The following is a 25121-nucleotide window of genomic DNA, read 5'->3' on the forward strand; positions in this document are numbered from 1 at the left end:
AAAGATTTAATTGAGAAATTATATCTCTGAATCATTTTGAATTTCAACTATTTGCTTTATTTCAGAGCCATTGGATACCTCCCTACTACATTAATTTATCCAGTTTTAACTTTCATTTTCCTCTCCATCTGTATTGCCTACTGGGCAGTGACAGCAATGTATCCTTCGGTAACTGACATCTTTAAACCTCAGGTCCACACTACTATTTAAGAACCAGGAGTTTGTGTCCAGTGCTTCCCATCCTAGGAAGACTCGGAACATCCTAAAGGTTTTTTTTTTTTTCTGGTTGTTTTTTTTTTTGTTGTTGTTTTTGCTAAGCTCTAAAAAACTTTGTCTACTGATTGAATTTCCCCCAGATAGGTCATATGGTAGATTTTGTTTTGTCTTCACATATGGTACTTCTTCTTGGCAATAACCTAAGAAAATTCCTTTGTATTCTACTGTTAAGGGGCCACTCAGTGTAGCTGACCCATGTTATATTATTCCAGGTCTGAAAAAATGTATGAATTATTAAAGGATTAGAAGTTTTTGAAGTTAATCTCTCTGCAGGCTTTTGAGTTATTTCCATTATTTTCTTGTCCATCTACTTTCTATCTACCAGTTGGAATAGTTTATCCTTAATAGGTTAACCCAGTTACTTGGCTACATCGGGGGTACCTATATACAAAGTCATATCCCCAGAAAGGACATGTAAACATGAAAATACAACCTGTAACCCAGAGGTAAGTCAAAGAAACTCTCTCTCTTTTACTTACTTCAATACAAAACTCTACTACATTTCACCTAGCAGTTGTAAAAATCATTCAGAAATAGAGACCTTAATGGGGACCACTGTTAAGAAGGGGAGGGTGGATCAGGTGTTAGCAGGAGAGCACTGAAATGATAGGCAGAATAGAGACAAAGCACTATTATTTCCTGAGCCCATGGAAGAAGCTGGAATGGTCAACAACAACAGTAATAAATGTGAAATTTTGGTGGGTGCAGAGTGGTGACCATATGATAGAAAATGAAATACTTTACAGTGCTCATTAAGGAATAATATAAAGTGATGGGATAGAAAATAGGAATAACAGAGGCACCTGGGTGGCTCAGTGGATTAAGCATCTGCCTTTGGCTCAGGTCATGATTCCAGGGTCCTAGGATCAAGCCCCTTGTTGGGCTCCCTGCTCAGCGGGGAGTCTGCTTCTCCCTCTCCCCTTCCCCCCCCCCCCAACTTGTGATCATGCTCTCTCTCATGCTCGCTCACTCTCAAATCTTAAAAAAACAACTATATATTCAAAAAAAAGAAAATAAGACTAACTGCAGAAGTTAATGTGAAAAGAGTAGGACATGCAATTGGGGGGTTACACAAGAAGAGAAGGCAGGGAATGTGTTATCTTGGAATGGCATTTCATACTATATTATCTGTATTTTTTTTTTCTGAGTGCAGATTTTTAATACAACTGAAATTGCCAGAGTTTGCCCTGGGGCTCAATGTAACTTTGCTTTCTATGGTGGAAAGAGCCTATACCATCAGTATGTCCCTACCTTCCAGATGTTCAATCTATTTGTCTTTCTCTGGCTTATAAACTTTGTCATTGCACTGGGTCAGTGTGCCCTTGCTGGTGCCTTTGCTTCTTATTACTGGGCCTTGAAAAAACCTGATGACATCCCACAGTATCCAGTTTTTACTGCATTTGGACGAGCCATACGGTAAGTTCCACATGGAATCCTACATCTGTCTTCCCAGTTATGTTTAGTGTGCTTATAATTCAATCTTATGCTTATATAATTCAAGTGGCAAAATACAAATGAGGTCAGAGGTATGATTTAAGATTCATGGATGTCCATTGGCTATGTCTGATTTTATAGCCACAGTTTTACAATCCCTACCCAGGCCAACATCCTTCTAAAAGCCATAGGTTGCTGAAGACAGGTAGTAGGGGAGGGCACCAAAATAAAAATTAAGAATTAACTTGACTTCTCTCCATTGCTTAGCCCAAACATTGTATTTTCTGATGACAGGCTTTTGGTATCATTTTTGTAGATGAAGGGCAATATAGATGTATATCATATAAAATCCTCTAAGAAGACCTTTATCAACCTGAATACGAAAGTGTAATAAACTCTTCCCTATCCTTCTGCAGATCCTTTTTACCTATTAAAATTGTTTAGCATCCTTTTAGTTAGTAGTAAAGATATTTTAACTTTGATTCTCATTTTATCTTTGCCCAGATATCACACAGGATCCCTAGCATTTGGATCTTTAATTCTTGCATTAATTCAAATGTTTAAATTAGTCCTAGAATACTTGGACCACCGTCTTAAAGGTAAGACTCCAGAATTCATTTTTTCTCAGACTTCTTGACTTCTGTAAAGAGAATGGATTGGGGCAAGGAGTTAAGGGAAATATGATGACTGCAAGTTGGACTAGGGTAATGAGGATGGAAGTGGTCAGATTGGGGATATGTTTGGAAGAAAAAGCCAACAGGACTTGCTGAGAGATAGGATATGGGACAGGAGAGGATGGGAGGAGAAGCAGTGGTAAAAAAAAAGAGAAAAAGTGTGTGATGCCATTTACTAAGATGTAGAAACCGGGAAAAGCAAATTTCAAAGAAGAGATGAAAAACTGTTTTTGGTATGTTAATATTGAGAAGCATGGTGGAGATGTCAGGCAGTTTTAAGTCTGAAGCTCAGGATAAGTCAGGCTTAAAATATAAATATGGATGTCATCAGCATAAATCTTTACACATAACACATATAGTTTACAAACTCTACTTTGCACTTTATTTTATTATTAATTGCCAAAATAGTCTTCAAACAGAAAAACTAAGTTGAACATTCTCAGTTACCTGATTTTAAAACTTAATATAAAGCTACAGTAGTCAAAACAGTGTGGTGCTAGCATAAGGACAGTTGCGAGCCGAGCTGGTTGGGTGACCACTCTGTCTGAGCACTTTGAAAAGGACTGGAACATGCAGCCATTTGCCATATCCCAGAAGGGGCAAAAAGGATGCACCCAAGACTGAGCAACAGTTCTTGGGGTGGTGGCCCTGGAAAGACAGTAGGGTGACACCCAGCAGTCCCCTGGGAACAGTGGAGCAGGGTATGCACATGAGCCCACAATCACTCTCAGTTCCTGGGCACACAAAGGGCAGGGACACAGGTCCCTTGGACACCCACTAGGAGGATTACAGTGGCACGCACTGCAAGAGACTGTGGAGACTGGCACAAACAAAAGTGAAGACTATTTGTCCCAGAGGTTTATTGAAGAGGGGAGACTGTGATCTTTCAGCTCTGGGGCTGGGGATCAGGGCATGGCCATTTTTATTCTGATCCTCTAAAGAGGTGCGGAAAGCCTCCAGGGAATAAAAGCCACACAGAGGATCAACTTACACTGAGCACAGCCCCCTGGCAAGGGGCAGTGCAACTCCAACCAGGCAAAGACCTGAGAAGCAGCAGAGCAATCCCCTCCCTTAGAAGATAATCTGGAAAAACAGGTGCAAAGTAGGTTACCGATCCCACAAGACTGTAAAATTTCAGCACCAGGGGAAAATAGTATATTGAGTTTGAGGTTTATTCTCACAATTTGGTTTTCAGTCTGAAATTTTCCATTTTTTAATGTTTTTAAATTGCTTTTTAACTTTTATTTTTTACATATACATTTAATAGGTATATGCTTCATTTTAGCTCTTTTTTTCACTATTCAATTTAATTTTTGTATATAGATAAGTTTTGCTTTCTTTGCAATTTTGGGAGGTAGTGTCTTCTAACACACAACAATTATAAAGTTAATAGTCAGGCTAGAAAAAAGCATAAAAGACAGCAGAGAATCTCTAAGTGCAGAAATGAGATCTAATCAGGCCAAACTTAAAAATGCTATAACTGAGATGCAGTCTAAATTGGATGCTCTAACAGCTAGGGTGAATGAGACAGAAGAGAGAGCAAGGGATCTAGAAGACAGGCTGATAGAAAGGAAGTAAATAGAGGAAAAGAGAGAAAGACAACTCAGAACCCATGAAGAAAGGCTTTAAGAATTTAATGATGCTCTGACATGAACAAATGTCAGAATTATTGGTGTGCCTGAGAGGGAAGGGGGAAGGGGGGGGCAGAAGGTATATTTGAGCAAATCATAGCTGAGAACCTCACTAATCTGGGGAAGGAAACAAGCATTCATGTCCAAGAGGCAGAGAGGACCCCTCCCCAAATCAATAAAAATAGATCAACACCCTGACATATAATAGTGAAGCTTGCAAATTTTAGAGAAAAAGAGAGAATCCTGAGACCAGCTAGAGACAAAGGGGTTCCTTACCTACAGAGGGAGGAACATCAGATTAACATCAGACCTATCCACAGAAACCTGGCAGGCCAAAAGGGCTGGCATGATATATTCAGGGTACTAAATGAGAAGAACATGCAGCCAAGAATTCTTTTTCCAGCAAGGCTATCATTCAGAATGGAAGGAGAGATAAAGAGTTTCCAGGACAGGCAGAAACTGAAAGAATATGTGACCACCAAGCCAGCTCTGCAAGAAATATTAAGGGGGATCCTGTAAGTGAAGAGGGACCCCAAGAGTACCATAGACCAGAAAGAAACAGAGACTTTACAGGCAATACAACGGCACTAAATTCATATATTTCAAGTTACCCTGAATGTAAATGGGCTAAATGCTCCAATCAAAAAATACAGGGTATCAGATTGGATCAAAAAGCAAGACCCATATGCTGTCTACAAGAGACTCATTTTAGACCTAAAGACACCTCCAGACTGAAACTGAGGGGGTGGAGACACATTTACCATGCTAGTGGTCCTTAAAAGAAGGTTGGGGTAGCAATCCTCATATGAGACAAATTAGATTTTAAACCAAAGACTGTAATAAGAGATGAAGAGGGACACTATATCTACTTAAAGGGTCTATCCAACAAGAAGATTCAACAATTGTAAATATTTATGCCCCCAACATGGGAGCAGCCAATTATATAAACCAATTAATAACCAAAATAAAGAAACATATTGATAATAATACATTAATAGTAGGGGACTTGCACACCACACTCACAGCAATGGACACATCATCTAAGCAGAAGATCAACAAAGAAACAAGGGCTTTGAATGACACACTAGACCGGATGGACTTCACAGATACATACAGAACATTCCATCCTAAAACAACAGAATACTCATTCTTCTCAAGTGCACTTGGAACTTTCTCTAGAATAGATCATGTACTGGGTCACAAATCAGGTGTCAAATGATACCAAAAGATTGAGATTATTTCCTACATATTTTCTGACCACAGTGCTTTGAAACTTGAACTCAATCACAAGAGGAAATTTGGAAGGAACTCAAACACTTGGAGGTTAAAGAGTATACTGCTAAAGAATGAATGGGTCAACCCAGATTAAAGTAGAACTTAAACAATTCACTGAAACCAATGAAAATGAAAACACATTGGATCAAAACTTATGGGATACTGCAAAGGTGGTCCTAAGAGGGAAGTACATAGTCATTCAAGCCTCTCTCAAAAAATTAGAAAAATCCCAAATACACAAGCTAACCTTACACCTAAAGGACTTGGAGAAAGAACAGCAAATAAATCCTAAACCAAACAGAAGGGAAATGATAAAGATTAGAGCAGAAAACAATGAAATAGAAACCAGAAGAACAGAACTGATTAACAAAACTAGAAGCTGGTTCTTTGAAAGAATTAATAAGATCGATAAACCTTTGGCCAGATTTATCTAAAAGAAAAGAGAAAGAATCCAAATTAATAAAGTCATGAATGAAAGGGGAGAGATCATGACCAACACCAAGGAAATACAGACAATTATAAGAACGTATTATGAGCAACTATATGCCAACAAATTAGGCAATCTGGAAGAAATGGATGCATTCCTGGAAACTTATAAACTACCAAAACTGAAACAGGAAGAAATAGAAAATCTGAAAAGACCAATATCCAGCAAGGAAATTGAAGCCTTAATAAAAAATCTCCAACACACAAGAGTCCAGGGCCAATGGCTTCCCAGGAGAATTCTACCAAACATTTAAAGAAGAAATAATACCTATTCTTCTGAAGATGTTTCAAAAAATAGACATGGAAGGAAAACTTCCAAACTCTTTCTATGAGGCCAGCATTACCTTGATCCCAAAACCAGACAAAGACCTTATCAAAAAGGAGAATTACAGACCAATGTCCCTGATGAACATGGATGCCAAAATACTCACCAAGATACTATTCCATAGGATCCAACAGTACATTAAAAGGATTATTCAGCACGACCAAGTGGGATTTATTCCTGGGATACAAGGATAGTTAGATATCCCCAAATCAATCAACATGATACACCATATTAATAAAAAAAACATATGATCCTCTCATTTGATGCAGAAAAGCATTTGACAAAGTATAGCATCCTTTCTTGATTAAAACTCTTCACAGTGTAGGGATAGAGGAAACATACCTCAATATCATAAAAGCCTTATATGAAAAGCCCACAAGGAATATCATTCTCAATGGGGAAAAGTGAGAGCTTTTCCCTTAAGGTCAGGAACACGGCAGGGATGTCCACTATCACCACTGCTATTCAACATAGTACTAGAAGTCCTAGCCTCAGCAATCAGACAACAAAAAGAAATAAAAGGTATCCGAATTGGCAAAGAAGTCAAACTGTCACTCTTCACAGATGACATGATACTCTATGTGGAAAACCCAAAAGAACTCATACAGCAATTCAGCAATGTGTCAGGATACAAATCAATGCACAGAAATCAGTTGTATTTCTATACACTAACAATGTGGCTGAAGAAAGAGAAATTAAGGAATCAATTACATTTACAGTTGCACCAAAACCCATAAGATACCTAGTAATAAACCTAACCAAAGAGGTAAAGGATCTGTACTCTAAAAACTAAAGAACACTTATGAAAGAAATTGAGGAAGACACAGAGAAAAACATTCCATGCTCATGGATTGGAAGAATAAACATTGTTAAAATGTCTGTGCTGCCCAGAGCAATCTACACATTCAATGCAATCCCTATCAAAATACCATCAACATTTTTCACAGAGCTGGAACAAACAATCCTAAAATTTGTATGGAACCAGAAAAGACCCCAAATAGCCAAACCAATCTTGAGAAAGAAAATCAAAGCTGGTGGCATCACAATGCTGGACTTCAAGCTATATTACAAAGCTGTGATCATCAAGACAGCATGGTACTGGCACAAAAACTGACACCTAGATCATTAGAACAGAGTAGACAGCCCAGAAATGGACCCTCAACTCTATGGTCAACTAATCTTTGACAAAGCAGGAAAGAATATCCAATGGAAAAAAGACAGTCTCTTCAATAAATGGTATTGGGAAAATTGGACAGACACATACAGAAGAATGAAACTGGACCATTCTCTTATACCATACACAAAGATAAACTCAAAATGGATGAAAGACCTAAATTTGAGATAGGAATCCATCAGTATCCTAGAGGAGAACACAGGCAGTAATCTCTTCAACCTCAACCACAACAACTTCTTGCTAGACACATCTCCAAAGGCAAGGGAAACAAAGACAAAAATGAACTATTGGGACTTCATCAAGATAAAAAAACTTCTGCACAGCAATGGAAACAGTCAACAAAACTAAAAGGCAACCTACAGAATGGGGGAAGAAATTTGCAAACGACATTAGATAAAGGGCTGGTATCCAAGGTCTATAAAGAACTTATCAAACTCAACACCCAAAAAGCAAATAATCCAGTCAAGAAATGGGCAGAAGACATGAACAAACACTTCTCCAAAGAAGACATACAGATGGTCAGCAGATACATGAGAAGATGCTCCACATCACTTGTCATCAGGGAAGTACAAATCAAAACCATAATGAGATACCAGCTTACACCAGTTAGAATGGCTAAAATTAACAAGACAGGAAACAACAAATGTTGTCGAGGGTGTGGAGAAAGGGGAACCCTCTTACACTTTGGTTGGAATAAAAGTTGGAGCAGCCACTCTGGAAAACAGTATGGAGGTTCCTCAAGAAGTTAAAAATAGAGCTACCCTACAACCTGGTAGTTGCACTACTGAGTATTTACCCCAAAGATACAGATGTAGTGAAAAGAAGGGTACCTGCACCCCAATGTTCATAGCAGCAATGTCCACAATAGCCAAACTGTGGAAGGAGCTGTCCTTCAACAGATGAATTGATAAAGAAGATGTGGTTCATATATACAATGGAATATTACTCAGCCATCAGAAAGGATGAATACCTACCATTTACATCAACATGGATGGAACTCCAGGGTATTATGCTGAGTGAGGTGAGTCAGTCAGAGAAAGACAGTTATCATATGGTTTCACTCATAGGTGGAATATGAGAAATACTGCAGAAGATCACAGGGGAAGGGAGGGAAAACTGAATGGGAAGAAATCAGAGAGGGAGACAAACCGTGAGAGACTCTTTACTCCAGGGAAACAAACTGAGGGTTACAGAAGGGAGGGGGTGGGGGGATGGGGTAACCGGGTGATGGGTATTAAGGAGGGCATGTGTTGTGATGAGCACTAGTGTTATATGCAACTAGTGAATCACTGAACACTACATCAAAAACTAATGATGTACTGTATGTTGGCTAATTGAATTTAAATTAAAAAAAAAGAGCTTCCACAACTCAACAATAAACAATCTGATTCAACATGAACAAAGGATTTTTAAAATTATGTAAATTTTTTCAGCTTTATTGAGGTATAATTGACAAAATTGTAATATACTTAAAGTGTACAATATGTTTTTTGATATACACATATGTTGTGAAAGGAGTCCCACATTCAAGGTAATAAACGTCCATTACCTCACATATTTCTCTTTTCCTTCCTTCCTTCCTTCTATGAGAATGCTTAAGTTCTCCATAAGCAAATTTAAATTATACAATGTAGTATTATCAACTATATTCACTGTTATACACTGGATCGAAAGACCTTATTCATCTTATAACTTAAAATTTATACCTTTTTACCAGCCTCTCCCTATTTCTCCCACCCCCCAGACTGTAGTGACCATCATTCTGCTCTTTCTATGAGTTCAACATTTTTAAAAATTGTACATATAAGGGATATCATGTGTATTTGTCTCTATCTGGCTTATTTCTCTTAGCATCATGCCCTTCAAGTTCATCTGTGTTGTTGCAAAAGCAGTATTTCCTTCTTTTTAAAAGCTGAATAATGTTCCATTGTGTATCTATACCACATTTTCTTTATCCATTGATCCATTGAATGACACATTTTCATACATTTGATATTGTAAATGATGCTGCAGTGAATATAGGAGTGTAAATATCTCTTTGAGATAGTGATTTCATTTTCTTTGGATATATATGCAGAAGTGGAATTTCTGGATCATATGGTAGTTATATTTTTAATTTTTTGACAAACATCCATACTGTTTTCCATAGTGGAAGCACCAATTTACATTCCCACCAACAGTATACAAGAGTTCCCTTTTCTCCACATCTTCACCTCCACATCCTTATCTTTTGTCTTTGGATAATAGACATCCTATCCTCTACCTCACTGTGGTTTTGATTTGTATTTCTCTGATGAATAGTAATGTTGATCACCATTTCATGTACTTATTGGCCATCTGTGTGTCTTCTTTAGAAAAATGTCTGTTCAGGTCCTTTACCCATTTTTTTTTATTGAGTTATTAGTGTTTTTCCTATTGAGTTCTGTGAGTTCCTTGTATATTTTGGATATTAACTCATCATCACATATATGGTTTGCAGATATTTTCTCCCATTGCATAGATTGCCTTTCCATTTTGTTGATGGTTTCCTTTGCAGTGCAGAAGCTTTTTAGTTTGACGCAGTCTCACTTGCTTATTTTTGCTTTTGTTGCCCTTGCTTTTGGCATCCAATCCAAACAATCATTGCCAAGACCAATATCAAAGAGCTTGCCTTTATGTTTTCTTCTAGGAGTTTTATGGTTTCAGGTCTCCATTCAAATCTTTAATCCATTTTGAATTGTTTTTTGTGATGTAAGATAAGAGTCCAATTTTATTCTTTTGCATGTGGACATTCAGTTTTCCCAGAACCATTGAATTGAAGAGACTAACCTTTCTCCATTCTATATTCTTGACTTCTTTTTTAAAAATTGACCATATATACTTGGGTGTATTTCTGGGTTCTCTATTCTGTTCCATTCATCTATGTGGCTCTTTCTTTCCCAATGCTATAGTATTTTGATTGCCATGCTTTGTAATATAGTTTGAAATCAGGAAATGTAATGCCTTCAGCTTTATTCTTCTTTCACAATTGCTTTGACTATTCAGAGTCTTTTGTGATTCCAAATAAATTTTAGGACTGTTTTTTTCTATTTCTGTGAAGAATGCCATTGGAATTTTGATAGGAATTGCACTGATTTTGTAAATTGCTTGGGTATTATGGACAGTTAACAATATTAATTTTTCCAACCTAGGATCATAGGATATACACTTTTTTGTCTTTATTTCATCAATGGCTTACAGTTTTCAATGCACAAGGAATTCTCCACCTTAGTTAATTTTGTTTCTAGGTGTTTTCTTATTTTTGATGCAGTTGTAAATGGGATTGTCTTCTTAATTTCTCTTTTCAATAGTCAGTTGTTAGTATATAGAAATGAAGTTGAGTTTATGTATTGATTTTCTTTCCTGCAACTTCACTGAATTCATTTATTCTAATAGACTGTTTTTTGTTTGTTTGTTTGTTTGTTTGTTTTTTTGTGGACTGTAGGGTTTTCTATAAGTAATATCATGTGATCTGAAAGAATTTTACTTCTTCTTTTACAGTTTTAATCCCTTTTATTTCTTTTTCTTGCCTAGTTGTTCTGACTAGGACGTCTAGTATTATGTTGAATAAGAATGGCAAGAGTGGACATCCCTGTCTTATTCCTGATTTTAGAGGAAAAGTTTTCAGCTTTTTACCATTGAGTATCATGTTAGTTGTGGTCTTGTCATATGTGGCTTTTATTATGTTAAGGCATTCTCTAATCAATTAATAGGTATAAATTTTAAGTTATAAGTTATAACTTCAGTTATTTAAGTTATAAGATGAAAGGAGGTTGAATTTTGTTAAGTGAATTTTCTGCATCAACCAAGATGACCACGATTTTGATCCTTCATTTTGTTAATGTGGTACATCACATTTATTGATTTGCATATATTGAACCATTCTTGCATGTCTTGGATGAATCCACTTGATCTTGGTGTATGATCCTTTTACTGTACTGCTGAATTCAGTTTGCTAATATTTTGTTGAGGATTTTTGCATTTATGTTCATTAGGGATATTGGCCTATAATTTTCTCTTTGTGTAGTGTCCTTTTCTTGCTTTGGTTATCAGGGTGATTCTGGCCTTGTAAAATGAATTTGGAAGTGTTTCTCTTCTGTTTTTTAGAAGAGTTTGAGAGGATTGATATTAATTCTTCTTTAAATGTTTGATAGAATTTACCAGTAAAGCCATCTGGTTGTGGCCTTTTGTTTGTTGGGAAGTTTTTTTGTTTTTTTGTTTTTTTTAAGATTTTATTTATTTGACAGAGAGAGACCCAGTGAGAGAGGGAACACAAGCAGGGGGAGTGGCAGAGGAAGAAGCAGGCTTCCCGCTGAGCAGGGAGCCCGATGCGGGGCTCGATCCCAGGACCCTGGGACCGTACCCCGGGACTGTGACCTGAGCTGAAGGCAGACACTTAATGACTGAGCCGCCCAGCTGCCCCTGTTGGGAAGTTTTTGATTATTGATTCAAAATCCTTACTAGTAATTGATCTTTACAGATTTTTTATTTCATCATAATTCAGTCTTGGAGGTTGTATGTCTGTAGGAATTTATCCATTTCTTCTATGTTATCTAATTTGTGTACAATTGTTCATAGTAGTCTCTTATGATCCTTTGTATTTCTGTGGTATTGATTGTAATATCTTCTCTTTCATTTCTGTATTTATTTCTTTGTTCCTTAGTCTAGCTAAAGGTTTGTTAATTTTATCATTTCAAAAAACCAACTATTAGTTCCACTGATGTTTCCTATGGTCTTCTTAATCTCTATTTCATCCATTTCTACTCTGAGATTTGCCATATCTTTCCTTCAACTAATTTTGTGCTTAGTTTGTTCTTCTTTTTCTATTTCCTTAAGATGTAATGTCAGATTGATATCTTTTGTTTTTCTTAATATAGGTGTTCATTGCTATGAACTTCCTTCTTTGAACTACTTTGCTGCATTCCATATGTTGGCATGTTGTATTTCCAGTTTTGTCTCAAGGTACTCTTTGATTTCCTTTTTGATTTCCTCTTTGGCTCATTGGTTGTTCAGTAGCATGTTGTTTAATCTCCACACACTGGTGAATTTTCCAGTTTTCTTCCTGTAATTGATTTCTAGTTTCATACCACTGTGGTTGGAAAAGATGCTTGGTATGATTTCAGTCTTCTTACATTTATTAAGACCTGTTTTGTGATCTAGCATATGATTTGTCCTGGAAAATATTCCATATGCACTTGAGAAGAATGTGTATTCTACTGTGTTTGGAAGGACTGTATTGTAAATGTCTAATCTGTCAGGTCAATGTATAATTTAAGTCCAATATTTCCTTTTCGGTCTTCTGTCTGAATGATCTATTGTTGAAAGTGGGGTATTAAAATCCTCTACTATTATTATATTACTGTATATTTCTCCCTTCATATCTGTTTATATTTGTTTTGTATATTTAGGTGTTCCAATGTTGGGTACATAAATATTTATAATTTTTAAATTATTTTGATGAATAGACCCCTTTATCACAGTATAATGACTTTTGTGTTACAGTTTTTGGCTTAAAGTCTATCTTGTCTGATATAAGTATAACTCTTCCTACTTTGGTTTCCATTTGCATGAAAAATATTTTTCCAATCCTTCACTTTCATTCTGTATGTGTTTTTACAGGTGAAGTGAGACTTATAGATAGCTTATAGTTGAGTTTTTTTTTTTTTTTTAATACACTCAGCCACTCTGTGTCTTTTGATTGGAGAATTTAGTTCATTTATATTATAGATAGTTATGGATTTAGTATTGCCATTTTGTTGTTTTCTGGCTGTTTTATATCTTACATAAAACATCTTAGTTATATCAATCTATTTTAAGCTGATAACTTAATTTCAAATGTGTACAAAAGCTCTACATTTTTACACTTTCCCCACATTTATGCTGCATTTTTGATGACACAATTTACATCTTTTTATATTGTGTATCCATTAACTTATTGTAGTTATAGTTATCTTTAACACTTTGTACTTTAATCTTTATACTAGAATTGTGATTTACCTGCTACCATTAGTTTTAGAGTATTCTGAATTTAACTATATATTTACCTTTTACCAGTGAATTTTATACTCCACATATTTTCATGTTACTAATTAGCATCCTTTTGTTTCAGCTTTAAAAACTCCCTTTAACATTTCTTGTAAGGCTGTCTAGTGAGCCTTACAAGATGAACTCTTCAGCTTTTATTTGTCTGGAAAACTTTATCCTTCAATTCTGAAGGACAACTTTGTCCCATAGAGTTTTTTGCTTGGCAGTTTTTTTTCTTTTATCACTTTGAATATATCATTCCACTCTATTTTGGCCTACAAAATTTCTGCTGAAAAAGTCACTTTTCTGTGACTTTTTTTTACCCTGAAAAAGGTAAAAGTCACATTTCTTCTGCTGCCTTTAACTGCCTTTCAACTTTTGAAAATTTAATTTTATGTGTTTCAGTGTAGGTCTCTTTAGATTAATCTTTTTTGGGGTTCTTTAGACTTTCTGGATCTGAATGTCTGTTTGTTTCTCCAGATTAGGGAAGTCTTCAGCCATTATTTCTTCGATTGAACTTTCTGCCCCTTTCTCTCTCTCTTCTCCTGCTGGGACCTCCATTTTGGTCTGCCTGATGGTGTCCAATAAATCCATCACTCTTTCCATGCTTTTTTCCTTTTGCTTCTCTAATTGGATGAATTCCACTGCCCTGTCTTTGAGTTTGTTGATCCCTTCCTCTGCTTGATCTGGTCTGCTATTAAAACCCTCTGTTGAATTTTTTAAGTCCGTTATTGTACTCTTTGGTTCTATAAATTCTGTTTGATGCTTTTTTATATTTTCTGTCCCTTTGTTAAAATTCTCAATGTTTATTCATTGTTCCCCTGATCTTGATGAGCATCTTTATGGCCATTATTTCAAACTCTATTAGGTAAACCACTTACTTCTGAAATATCAGTTTCTGGAGATTTATCTTGTTTTTTGTTTGGAACATATTCCCCTCTTCATTTTTTTGACTCTCTATGGTGGGTTTGTTGTATTAGATAAAACAGTCACTTCTCCCAGTCTTGACAGACTGGTCTCATACAGGAGATGAATTTCATCAATCAGCCCAGCTCAAACTTCTAGGTCTCTCAAGCATTTGTGATTGTCCTAGCCACATTATTCTTAATGGTCCCCAATAGTTGAATATGTGCCAAGATCTATCAGTGCTCCAAAGAGAAGGATCACAGTCAGAACCTATATGTAAGCTGATTAGAAGCCAGACCCTCAGGCAGCAAGTGGGCAAGTATGCAGTTAAGCCTCTTTCACAGAGAAACTGGAAAGTGGATATTTGCCTATTCCTTCTGCATTGAGCCAAGGGGTATATCCATGCTGGGATTGGAGGAGGGTGCTCCTGCACCATTTAAAAACTGCTTATTTGTTTGTTATAGTCCTGTGGGACTTTTCTATGCAACCCCCATTGGCTATCAGAGCCAGGGAAGGTGTGGACCATTCTTTGGGCAGCAGCTGCAAAAACTAGGGCAGTTGGTATGTGTAAAATCTCCTTCCAAAGAGATGTTGGTGGCCTAATTATATAATTGGAGTTAGCTAGAGGGAGAAAGTAGTAGAAGTGCCCACTAGCTCCCCTGGACAACTCCATGAAGGATTGCAGCTAGCACCTAGATGTGTGCAAATTATAAGCCAGACCTAAGGCAGTGGTTTGTAAAGTATGTAGTCCATCCCCTTCCAGGAAAAGACTGGAAAATGAACATTTTTTTTTCTACTTCCTCTGTGCTAAGGGAGGACAGCCACAGTGAGTGCTAGAATGTAAAGAACTAGCTTTGTTTTCTGTAGTGCTGTAGGACTTGTGGTTATAAGCTCCACTGGCTTTCAGAGCTAGGAATTTTGTGGGCCTGTCCCTTAGGTGGGAGCCTTAAAAGTTGGAATCCTGTATGTACTGTCCAAATGCTTTACTCCTCAGGAAGAGGCTGAGAGTTGGGGTTATCTTCCTTATAGTATGGTTCTGTGCCAGAAATGGGGTTTACAATACGTTTGTCTCATCCTTTCCTACCCATTTCACTGTGGTTGTTTTTTTAGTTGCCTGATGTGGTAGGAGTCATTCAGCTAGTTTCTGGTTTTTTTGCAGAGGAAATTTTTCCATGTGTAGCTGTACTTTAGGTGCATCTGTGGAAGGAGGGAAGTTCGGGGGCCTCTTATGTCACCACCTTGGTCCCTTCTACAAAGGACTGGCATATACATTGCTCCAAAGAAGATACACAAGTGGGGAATAAGCACATGGAAAGATGCTCAATATTATTCATTAAGGAAATGCAAATCAAAATCGTAATAAGGTTACCACTTCACATCCATTAGAATGGCTACTATTTTAAAAAATGAAAAAGAACAAGTATTTGTAGGATGGGGATAAACTGGGAACCTTTGTGTATTGTTGGTGGGAATGTAAAATGGTATAGCCATTATGGAGAACATTATGGTGATTCTTCAGAAAGTTAAAAATAGGATTGCCATATGATCCAGCAATTTCACTTCTATACATATATACTCAAAAGAATTGAAACAAGGACTCAGATACTTGCATACAAGTATTCATATTAGCATTATTCACAGTAGCTAAAAGGTAGAAACAACCCAAATTTCCATGAACAGATAAAAGGATAAACAAAATGTGATATATACATGCAATGGGATGTTGTTCAGCTCTAAAAAGGAATGAAATGATGAGCCTTGAAAACTTTGTTAAGTGAAATAAGCAAGACACAAAAGGATAAATATTGTATCATTCCACTTATATGAGGTGTCCAGAAGAGGCAAATTCATACAAACTACAGTAGAAGTTACCAGGAGCTTGGGGAAGGGGAGAATGAGAAGTTATTTTTTAATAGGTACAGAGTTTCTATTTGAGATGATGAAAAGTTCTAGAAATGGATAGTAATAATGGTTGCACAACACTAGGAATGCACTTAATGGATTGAATTGAATTGTACAGTATTGTACATAATTGAATTGTACACTTAAAATGGTTAAAATGGTAACTATATATTTTACCAAAATTTAAAAAAAAATTAAAAGCCTATTTTTAAAATTTTTATTTTTTTGATCATAGTTTAGTTACAAATCATTAATAGATTTTAATATTTCATTTTCATAGAGGCCCAGAACAACATTTCTAAATTTCTACAATGCTGCCTGAAATGCTGTTTCTGGTGTTTGGAAAAAATGGTAAAGTTTTTTAACAGAAATGCCTATGTTATGGTAAGTAGATTATTCTTTATTTACTAAATTTCTTCTTTGCAAACCCAAACCCCATGTGTACATTTCCATCTCTAACACTTTTTACATCATACAGTTGAATTTATCACCATGTTGATATAAGGATTTGTGAATCCCATGCATGATTCAGAGCTATTCTATCCTAGTTGAGATAATATCTTAACTGTAGTTCATTATTACTGTTAATATCTTTTTAAAGAGGGAAAATATTATTTACCTTAGAAATTTTTAAATATGTTAGATTGAAAAGATTTTGTGTGTCTTTGACATAGTTTTTAGTGCAAGGAGAGGTTCTATATTTCACTCTGAGAAAAAAAAAATCTAATTCTGGGATTTACATATTTCTAGGGAATGGTCTATTTCTTTTCATAAATCTTATGTTGAAATGTGTGGGAATCGACAAGGCCTACCTGAATGTGTTACTTATTTTCTATGGGGAATTTGGAGATTTTTTAAAAATAGGGATTCCAAAAACATAATTCTTCTAAAATTTTGTAACTACAACCTTATGATACTTGCTTGTCTTCCCCATGACCAGAGTCTGTAGGGTGATTCAAATAGGCATGAAGATTTAAATAGTCACTAATTTACCTCCAGTGAGAATACTATATTGAAACTTTTAATCAGTAAATCAATGTTTTGAAAGGTGTTGGGTTCCCCAGAATAATTTTTAATGTGAATGCTGCAACATTTATCCCATTCACAACAGACCCTAGCCAAAACACTTCAAAGACAGAAGCCATATCCTGGGATTTGAGAAAAAGATCTACCTCTGTGTGAATTCCCATGAAGTTTATAGGCATATAGAATCTGGAGCACACCAGCGTCCCTGACAGCTGTGCAGAGTTGAGGTTAAACAGTTTCCAGGTCTCCCACATACCCAAATGCTGGAAAGAGGAATGACAGTAGCTGTCTGGGTGATAAGAGAATTAATTAATTTTCCTGTCATTGGATTGTCTGTTGGTCTTGTTAGGGTATGTTACTGACTCCAGAATAATAACGTCTGTTTTCCTCAGATTGCAATATATGGCAAAAACTTCTGCAGGTCAGCAAGAGATGCTTTCAATCTGCTGATGAGAAATGTTTTAAAGTAAGTAATCAGGTTGAATTTGCAAAAGACAATTTGGTGAAATTTGAGCATCACAGACTTCACATATTGTGATTTAAATTGATGGTGGTCTTATTAGACATGAATATTATCTTTCAATTGGATAGACTTAAATCTTCTCTCTCACACTATTTCTTTTTGTATCTTAGAATGTTGCTGCCATCATCCATCTACATCTTCACACTAACTGGCATTTTATTGATTTTTATTATCCCTTCTGCTCAAGAAATTCTCCACACAAACATCATGTTTCTGACCACTTCCCCCTCCCCAAATTGAGAGAGTCTGAGTGAGCAAAAGCAGGGGAAAAAATGAAATCTCCTCGAAATTCAGGGTGTCTTAGGCTTTGAAACAGAAGCTGACATAACTAATAGTGCCTGATAGCCCCACAATGCCATCTTCTGTTTACTTCATCGAAAATAAATCAGAACTTCATTCCTGGGGTCTACCTTCATTTCTTGCATTTAACAAAGGCCAAATAAAATTTCCAGTGAAGACACATCAAAGTGAGCTCATAAATTATTTACTCTCATAAATTTCAAGTGACAAATGTAATTTAAACACAAAATTATACTTTTTTTCTGATTCTCAGAGTTGCAGTTATGGATAAAGTTACAGACTTTGTACTAATCCTGGGGAAAATTCTAGTTGCTGGATGTATAGGTAAGTAATAATAAACATAATAAGTTTAGAAGGTACTTGGAAAAGCTATATTCCTTTGCAAATACATAATATACATGTTCTGCCTTTCCAATGTAGGTGTGCTGGCCTTCTTACTCTTCACACACAGATTGCCAATGATGATAGAAGGACCAACATCTTTAAATTACTACTGGGTACCTTTGCTGGTAAGAGTTGGTGTTTTAGTCAGTTCAGGCTTCTATAACAAAAATATCATAGATTGGGTGGCTTAAACAAGAATTTATTCCTCACATTTCTGAAGGCTGAGAAGTCCAAGATCAAGGTGCCCACAGATTCAGTTCCTGGTGAGAGCTGTCTTCCTGGTTTGCAAAGGGACCCCTTCTCACTGTATCTTAACATGGTGGAGAGAGGTATCATCATCTCTCCTGTCTCCTCTTTTAAGGGCATTAATCCCATTCATGAGGGCTGCACCCTCATGACCTAATTACCTCCCCCAAACCTCACCTCCAGATATCGTCACATTAGGGGTTAGGTTTCAACATATGCATTTTGAGAGGATACAATTCATTCATAGCAACTGGGTAGGTAATATTGACTCTGATTTATCAGAGATGGCAAAATAAAAGGAATAAGAAAAATAATAATAGCTAACATTATTGGTCCTACTTTGTGCCAAGCCTTATTCTGCCTTAGATTGGATTCCTTAGAAACAACCTCTGAGACAGGATTGTATGGGGAAGGTTATTTGGAAGTGTTCTCCTGAGATACCCTTATAACAAGGAAGTGAGGAGGGCAGGCATGGGCAAAGGAAAAAGCTGCAGTTACAGTAGAGGCCTCAGACATATTGTCAGGAAGTTCTGAAGGAAGAATTAGGTCTCTGCATGCTGCATCAGGCAGGCGTTGGCCAGGGGTTGCCCCCTGGATGCTGGCGTAACCTTGGGTGAGGCAGTTCCCTGCAACAAGGGCAATTCCTAGTGAGTGAAGCCACTCAGTTGTCAGCAGCCTACATTCCTAACAATTGGATGATAGATGTAGCAGCTGGAGAGGACCTGGTAGGAGCCCTGCAGTATCTATAGCAATTAATTAACTCACTCAATCCATATGTCATAAATACTATTATTATTCACATTTTCCCTTGCCCACCAGTAATTTTTTATAGGAGGCAGGAGACACAGTGAGGTTAAGTAACTTGTTGAGTGAGTGCCTGACATGTGATTCAACCCTAGGCAGTGTGTGCTCTTAACTCCCGTGCTTTCCTGCCTCAGTCTACAGGATCCTAAATCTGGGATATTTTTGGTAGGCATTGGGGATAGTGGTAAGAAAATTGGCAGACAATATATACATTTAGATCCCAGTACAAATTACCCAAAAGTGTTAACATTGTACTTTTTTGGTCTCTATATTGAAATCTTTTCTATATAGGGTACTTCAGCGTTTCTCATCATGACTTTCATTTAAAGCTGCATTATTGTTCTTCTGGACAAGTTAATGACATCTTCATTTTGTTCTTTACTCATTTACAGACAGTCATTATTGGATCTTACCTAGTTGCACATGGGTTCTTCAGCGTCTATGCAATGTGTATTGATACAATTTTCATCTGCTTCTGTAAGTTTTCAGTATATGTGTTTTCCCTCTTTGGAGAGTAACTGAAAGATAAGAAGGTTAAGACCCATGTCCTTAGCTGGCTTGTGGATTTGCTATGGCCTGGCTGCAACTACCAAATAGTGTTGATTTGGAAAGAGACTGTTTAGTAGATGCTCTTTAAACCTTAACAGCTGAGAGAATGGAGTTTGCAAAGCACCGCAGAGTCAGCTACTGAAATGAACCTCGGGCTCCATGGCATTGTGTTAGCATGAAACTGTTTTGGCACATCTTAGTATTTTCAAATTTTAATAATAAAGCACAACGGAATCTAATCATTAACAGCACTGAGGACATGGCTTTGAGATTGGACTTCAGGACCTCTTTGAGGAGAGGCTTTATAATTCTGATAAAGCCAAGCTAGCAATGGTTTCCAAGACACATAGGGCCAATTCACACTAGATTCATGGAGGAGAATGTCTAGGAAACAGCTCGATCGATTCTGACGCTTAGAGTTAAAATACTTCTTAAGAGCTTTGATCACTGACGTATTTGTTGTACCTCTGTGCAGCATGTGTAACTCATAATGGATAGGTTTTCTATTAGCATCTCATCTTAAAAGCCTTGGAGAACCTAGTGCCCTAGGAGCTTAACCTGGCCCTTACCTTCAGCCTAGGGAAAGCAGGCTCAGCAGATGAAAGAACAAATTGTTAGCCCACCCTCTGAGTGATTATTTCTCTGGCACATTGCTCTTAAGAGAAGCAGAGAAAACATTCTGTGACAGGGCATTACTGAGTGATCCACTTGTGTAAAATTAACAGTTTATTTTTTGGCATAACTCACAGCACCAACTTCACAGTGGGGTCAGGAGAGGAGATAATACTTATAGGGAGACATATTCAAAGGAAAAAACTAGAAAGTGGTTTGACTTTTTTTTTTCCTTAACATTTAAAAATTATTTTCAATAACTGGACAATTCAGAAATCAGGAGAACTGTGCATACTAGTTAGTTCTCTCTCTGGCTATAAATGGAACAGAAATGTTTAATCATCTTCTAATGCCACTGTCGGTGGTTTATTAGGTAGGAGAAGCCACCTACAAAATGCCACATGAACAAAATCCAGCTCAGGTTGGAGATGGAGAAAGGAACACAGAAATATGGTAGTTCCTGAGACAGAGGTCTCAAATGTTCAAAGATCTCTTTTTTTCATCTCAGATGCTAATCATAGAAGTAGTGGGAGATCCCTTTAGGATCTTCCTCATTCTTATAACTGAAAATGTTTCTCAAAATGTATCTCAGGAAATGCATAGAAACTACTAGCTTCCAGTCTTTGGAAGCTTTGGAAAAAGTCTTATGGATTTTAAATTTGACAGTGGATTTTAAATTTGAGCAGTAAGAAATGTTTTCTACCCTTTTATATTAATAATTACCAACTTCTTGAAAACCAGGTGTAATTTCAGCTTTATTCAATACATTGTGTGTTGAACATGAATAGTTTCCTTCTGGAGACTCTGGTCTTTGAGAATAAAGAACAAGGGATACCAAATTATATTTCTCCTCCCTTCCCAACTTTTACTATGGGCAACATCTTACTTTGGAAAACATTCTTAAATGGTGCCATAAGCCAAATTCTGATCGTGTGGAACTGTACCTTTATACATACACATCCTTTTATACCTATTCTCTTGGCTGCCAGACAACTGGTATTTTTAAAAATGCAAACCATTTGCAAACACTGCATTTATAGAAACATGGCATATTTTTAATATTACAAGGCTATGAGAATTCTGGTCCCAGTATGAGAAAAAAGTAGTGTTGTAGATGATTATTAGTGTGATCCATACCATGCTTCCTAATAATGCTTCAAAAGTAATAACAATGTAGATATACTGTATATGATATAGAAATATGGTTAAGGAAAAAAGAAAAAAATGTTCAGTGTCCATCATATTCCCTCCTTAGCTTTTCATTTTATCTGAGGAAGGTCATTGTGAGGTCTAATGTAAAAATCTAAATCAATAATCCAACCATTCCCAAAAAAGGATGAAAAATAATTTAGATTTATTCCATAAATCTATGATTATCCTATATGGTTTTATATAATATTTCTTATCCTTTGTCATAATAAAGACTATGAATAACAAAATCTTTTTTAATACACTAGTGGAAACATAGAGTTAAGCTGTACTTGTATACTTATTGATAGATATTATCTGCTGCAAATTCTATCTTTAGGAAGCTTAATTCCGTGCCAACTTCTTGCTCCTCAGCATCATTCTGGTGCTTTCCCTGAATCACCTGATAGGTGTGTGCTCAGTGAACATTCCATCATTTTATTATTAGCCTAGGCAAAGCAGGAAGGTAAATTCATGTGTTACATGAAGTCAGAAAACCCTGCCAGTAGTTTTCTAATACAATCTGAGGAAATTTAAGACAGGATAACTTATAGTTAAGTAGGACAAGAACCGAACTAGGTGTCAAGAGGCTGGGTCCTCACCTCATTCTGATTGCCCCAGAGCTTTTGGCTTCAGGAGAATCATTTCACATACCTGGGTCTCCGTTTCTTCATCTGTAATGTTATGGGTGTAGACTACCATTAAAAGTGACTTTGAACTCTGAAATTCAATTATTGTTCTACATTTACCACAGACTTTTTATTCGGCTTCATCTCAGAAGATGTGGCATTTTACCTTTCTGAAATGAACAGTCACAGATTTAGAGATAATAGTTTTGAAAGGATATGAAAGATCTTATTAACCTTTAAACTATCAAAATAAACCTCTTCAGGCATTGGTGGGATTTAGGAAGTTTCAGTGCTTCCTGGCAGAGGTTGAAGTTTCTTATTTTGTCCAGCATCAGCAACTTAACGGTACGGATTGTCTTATATTTGACTTTCTAACGCTAATTTCTCTGATTTTTCCCTGTTTGACTCTCCAATTTATAAAAATACACTTAATTCTGCTGTCGCTTGCTGTTTTGCCTGCTTTGGCTGCTGCATATACAGGTGAAGATCTGGAAAGAAATGATGGATCCAGAGAAAAACCCTACTTCATAGCCCCTACCCTGCACGGAACTCTGAACAAGATGCTACTAGTTCCCCAGAAGCAGAAAGAGTAGAAAAGCTCCAAACAGTGACATTCATTTTTAAATAGAACTTTTGTAAATTAGATCATTTGTAACTTGAAAATGATGCTTTTGAGTAATGTGGAATTTCTGTGCTTATTCCTAAAAAGCCAGAACCTGGTACCACCTGAGGTGACAGGCATTTGGTGACAGTAGCCACTGTGAACTAGGATACTTTATAGACTGTGGTCCCAGCTGAAAAAGCAAGGTGTAAATGTCAAACATATATTTAAAGCCTATAGCCAAAAGTGTTTTAAATGAGACTTTTATAACTCGGAGTGCTGTTTCCCATTGCAGCACTTTGATCGCCTTTCTTTTTATAAATGTATATTTGTAAAGGATATTCAGGCAATTTTCGAAAGCACTATAAACGTATAGTCAATTAGCCATAAAAAAGATTGACATAGTTAACCAGCATATGGTACTAAATTTGTAAATATGGTGCTATGGTTATATAGCTGCTCCAGCTAGTGGACAGCTTTTTCAACTGTGATTAAACTCGTATAAATGTTTCCCTAGGAAGTATATTTCAGTGTGTGATTCAAGACCATAACAGAGATGTTAATGTTATACAAGTTCCATAGAGAACACTGCTAGGTAAAAATTACTGGGGAACCTCATAACCCCATAGCCCACTTTGTTTTAGTGAAATTATAATCATAGTAAAGTTGAATCTGAGTTTTGGGATGTCATTTCCAATACTATGAACCTCTAGCCACAGTTAACATACTCTGAACAAAACTGAAATGGCTACATAACTCATGCCTTTTGTCTCTAACCCAGATGGAGACAAATTCCTATTTTCCTACTCCCACCATACAGAAAATTGGAATGGATCGGTTTCAGATGAGTGATTCTATCTTTCACAAGCATACCTGTTTTTCTAGATTAAAGAGATTGTTTGACTTCATTCTACAAAAGGTTTAGTTTTAGCTCAACTTAAGTGAGGAAAGAAAGAGAAAAGATGAGTAAGACACTTCAGATTTTTCCCTAAGGAAATACACTACTAGCACTCCATTGGTACCTTGTTTGGTACCTTTACAGGGGTGCGCTGTGCGATAGGAAATCTCTCTCTTGAGAGTTTAGCAGGAAAGTTATTTTTATACTCCATCCTTGCTGGCCAGAACAACAAGCTGGTTGCTGACAGCCATGCCTTAGTCTTTTGCAGGGTGGAACAAAGCATGAATCGACACTCAAGTACTTTGCCTGTCCATCCCTTGTGTGCACATGTGTATGATTTGGCTAACAGTGTAAAAATTACCCCAAAGGAACATTGAATTGTAGTATCCTTTGGGCATTTACACTAAGCTTATGTATTGACACAAAGAAATGTGTTGATCTAAGATTGTGGTCTAAATGTGATCTAAATATGATCCATGTATTTAAGAAGAGAGTCAGAAATGTATCATCGTGTCACAAATTAATATAAAAACTAACTTATGTAATCCTGAATTATGGGAACCTAGATTTAGACTGACTCTGTGACAGCTTAATAGCAAGAAACCAATGAATAAGGAAGATTTTCAAAATAGTGGTCTTTATAATAACGGCCACCATCTTGTTCTTGGCTTATTTTCTTGAGATTGTTATAGTCAAAAGTGTCACTTGGCTTCACCTTGTGGCAAAGGGCCTTCTTCCCTCATTCTCCTTGAAGCATAATTCAGAGAAGAGTGATAATCTATCTTTCTGGATGGTTATTATTATTATCCAACAATACAGAGGTCACAACCAAGATCTAGTAAATAGTAAAACCTCTTTTTTTTTTTTTTGAGAGAGTGAGAGAGAGTGTGTGTTTGCAAGTGCACATGTGCACATGTGAGCAGCAGGAAAGGGGGGAGAGGGAGAGAATATTAAACAGGTTCCACGCCCAGTGCAGAGTCCAATGCAGGGCTGGATCTCATGACCCTGAGATCATAACATGAGCTGAAATCAAGAGTGGGAGACTTAGCCATCTGAGCCACCCAGGTGCCCCAGTCACCTCTCTCTTAAGTGTTAAAAAATGTTGGGGAATACATCCCCTTCAGGAGTAGTTGAATGATGATACATGATGAAACAACACAGTTCTAATTTTTTTTTTTTTTTTTTGTAGGCATCAGAATCACTCTGAGAACTTCTAATAGATGCCTATGCCCCTTC

At 36.7% G+C, this 25121-nt stretch overlaps 1 protein-coding gene across 2 annotated transcripts in view; it reads left to right on the forward strand.

The window, feature by feature from the left end:
- Positions 1-25121, forward strand: part of SLC44A5 (solute carrier family 44 member 5) — a 350669-nt gene that overhangs the window by 323619 nt on the left and 1929 nt on the right. For both annotated transcript variants that reach the window (XM_078072903.1, XM_078072904.1), the window contains 9 exons: positions 66-158; positions 635-722; positions 1430-1692; positions 2215-2309; positions 16406-16509; positions 17544-17617; positions 18228-18298; positions 18395-18483; positions 19801-19885. In XM_078072903.1, the coding sequence (XP_077929029.1) occupies positions 66-158; positions 635-722; positions 1430-1692; positions 2215-2309; positions 16406-16509; positions 17544-17617; positions 18228-18298; positions 18395-18483; positions 19801-19885 (962 nt within the window). The remainder of the gene's footprint in view (positions 1-65; positions 159-634; positions 723-1429; positions 1693-2214; positions 2310-16405; positions 16510-17543; positions 17618-18227; positions 18299-18394; positions 18484-19800; positions 19886-25121) is intronic.

Source organism: Halichoerus grypus, chromosome 5, assembly GCF_964656455.1.
Source record: "Halichoerus grypus chromosome 5, mHalGry1.hap1.1, whole genome shotgun sequence".
NCBI lineage: Eukaryota > Metazoa > Chordata > Mammalia > Carnivora > Phocidae > Halichoerus > Halichoerus grypus.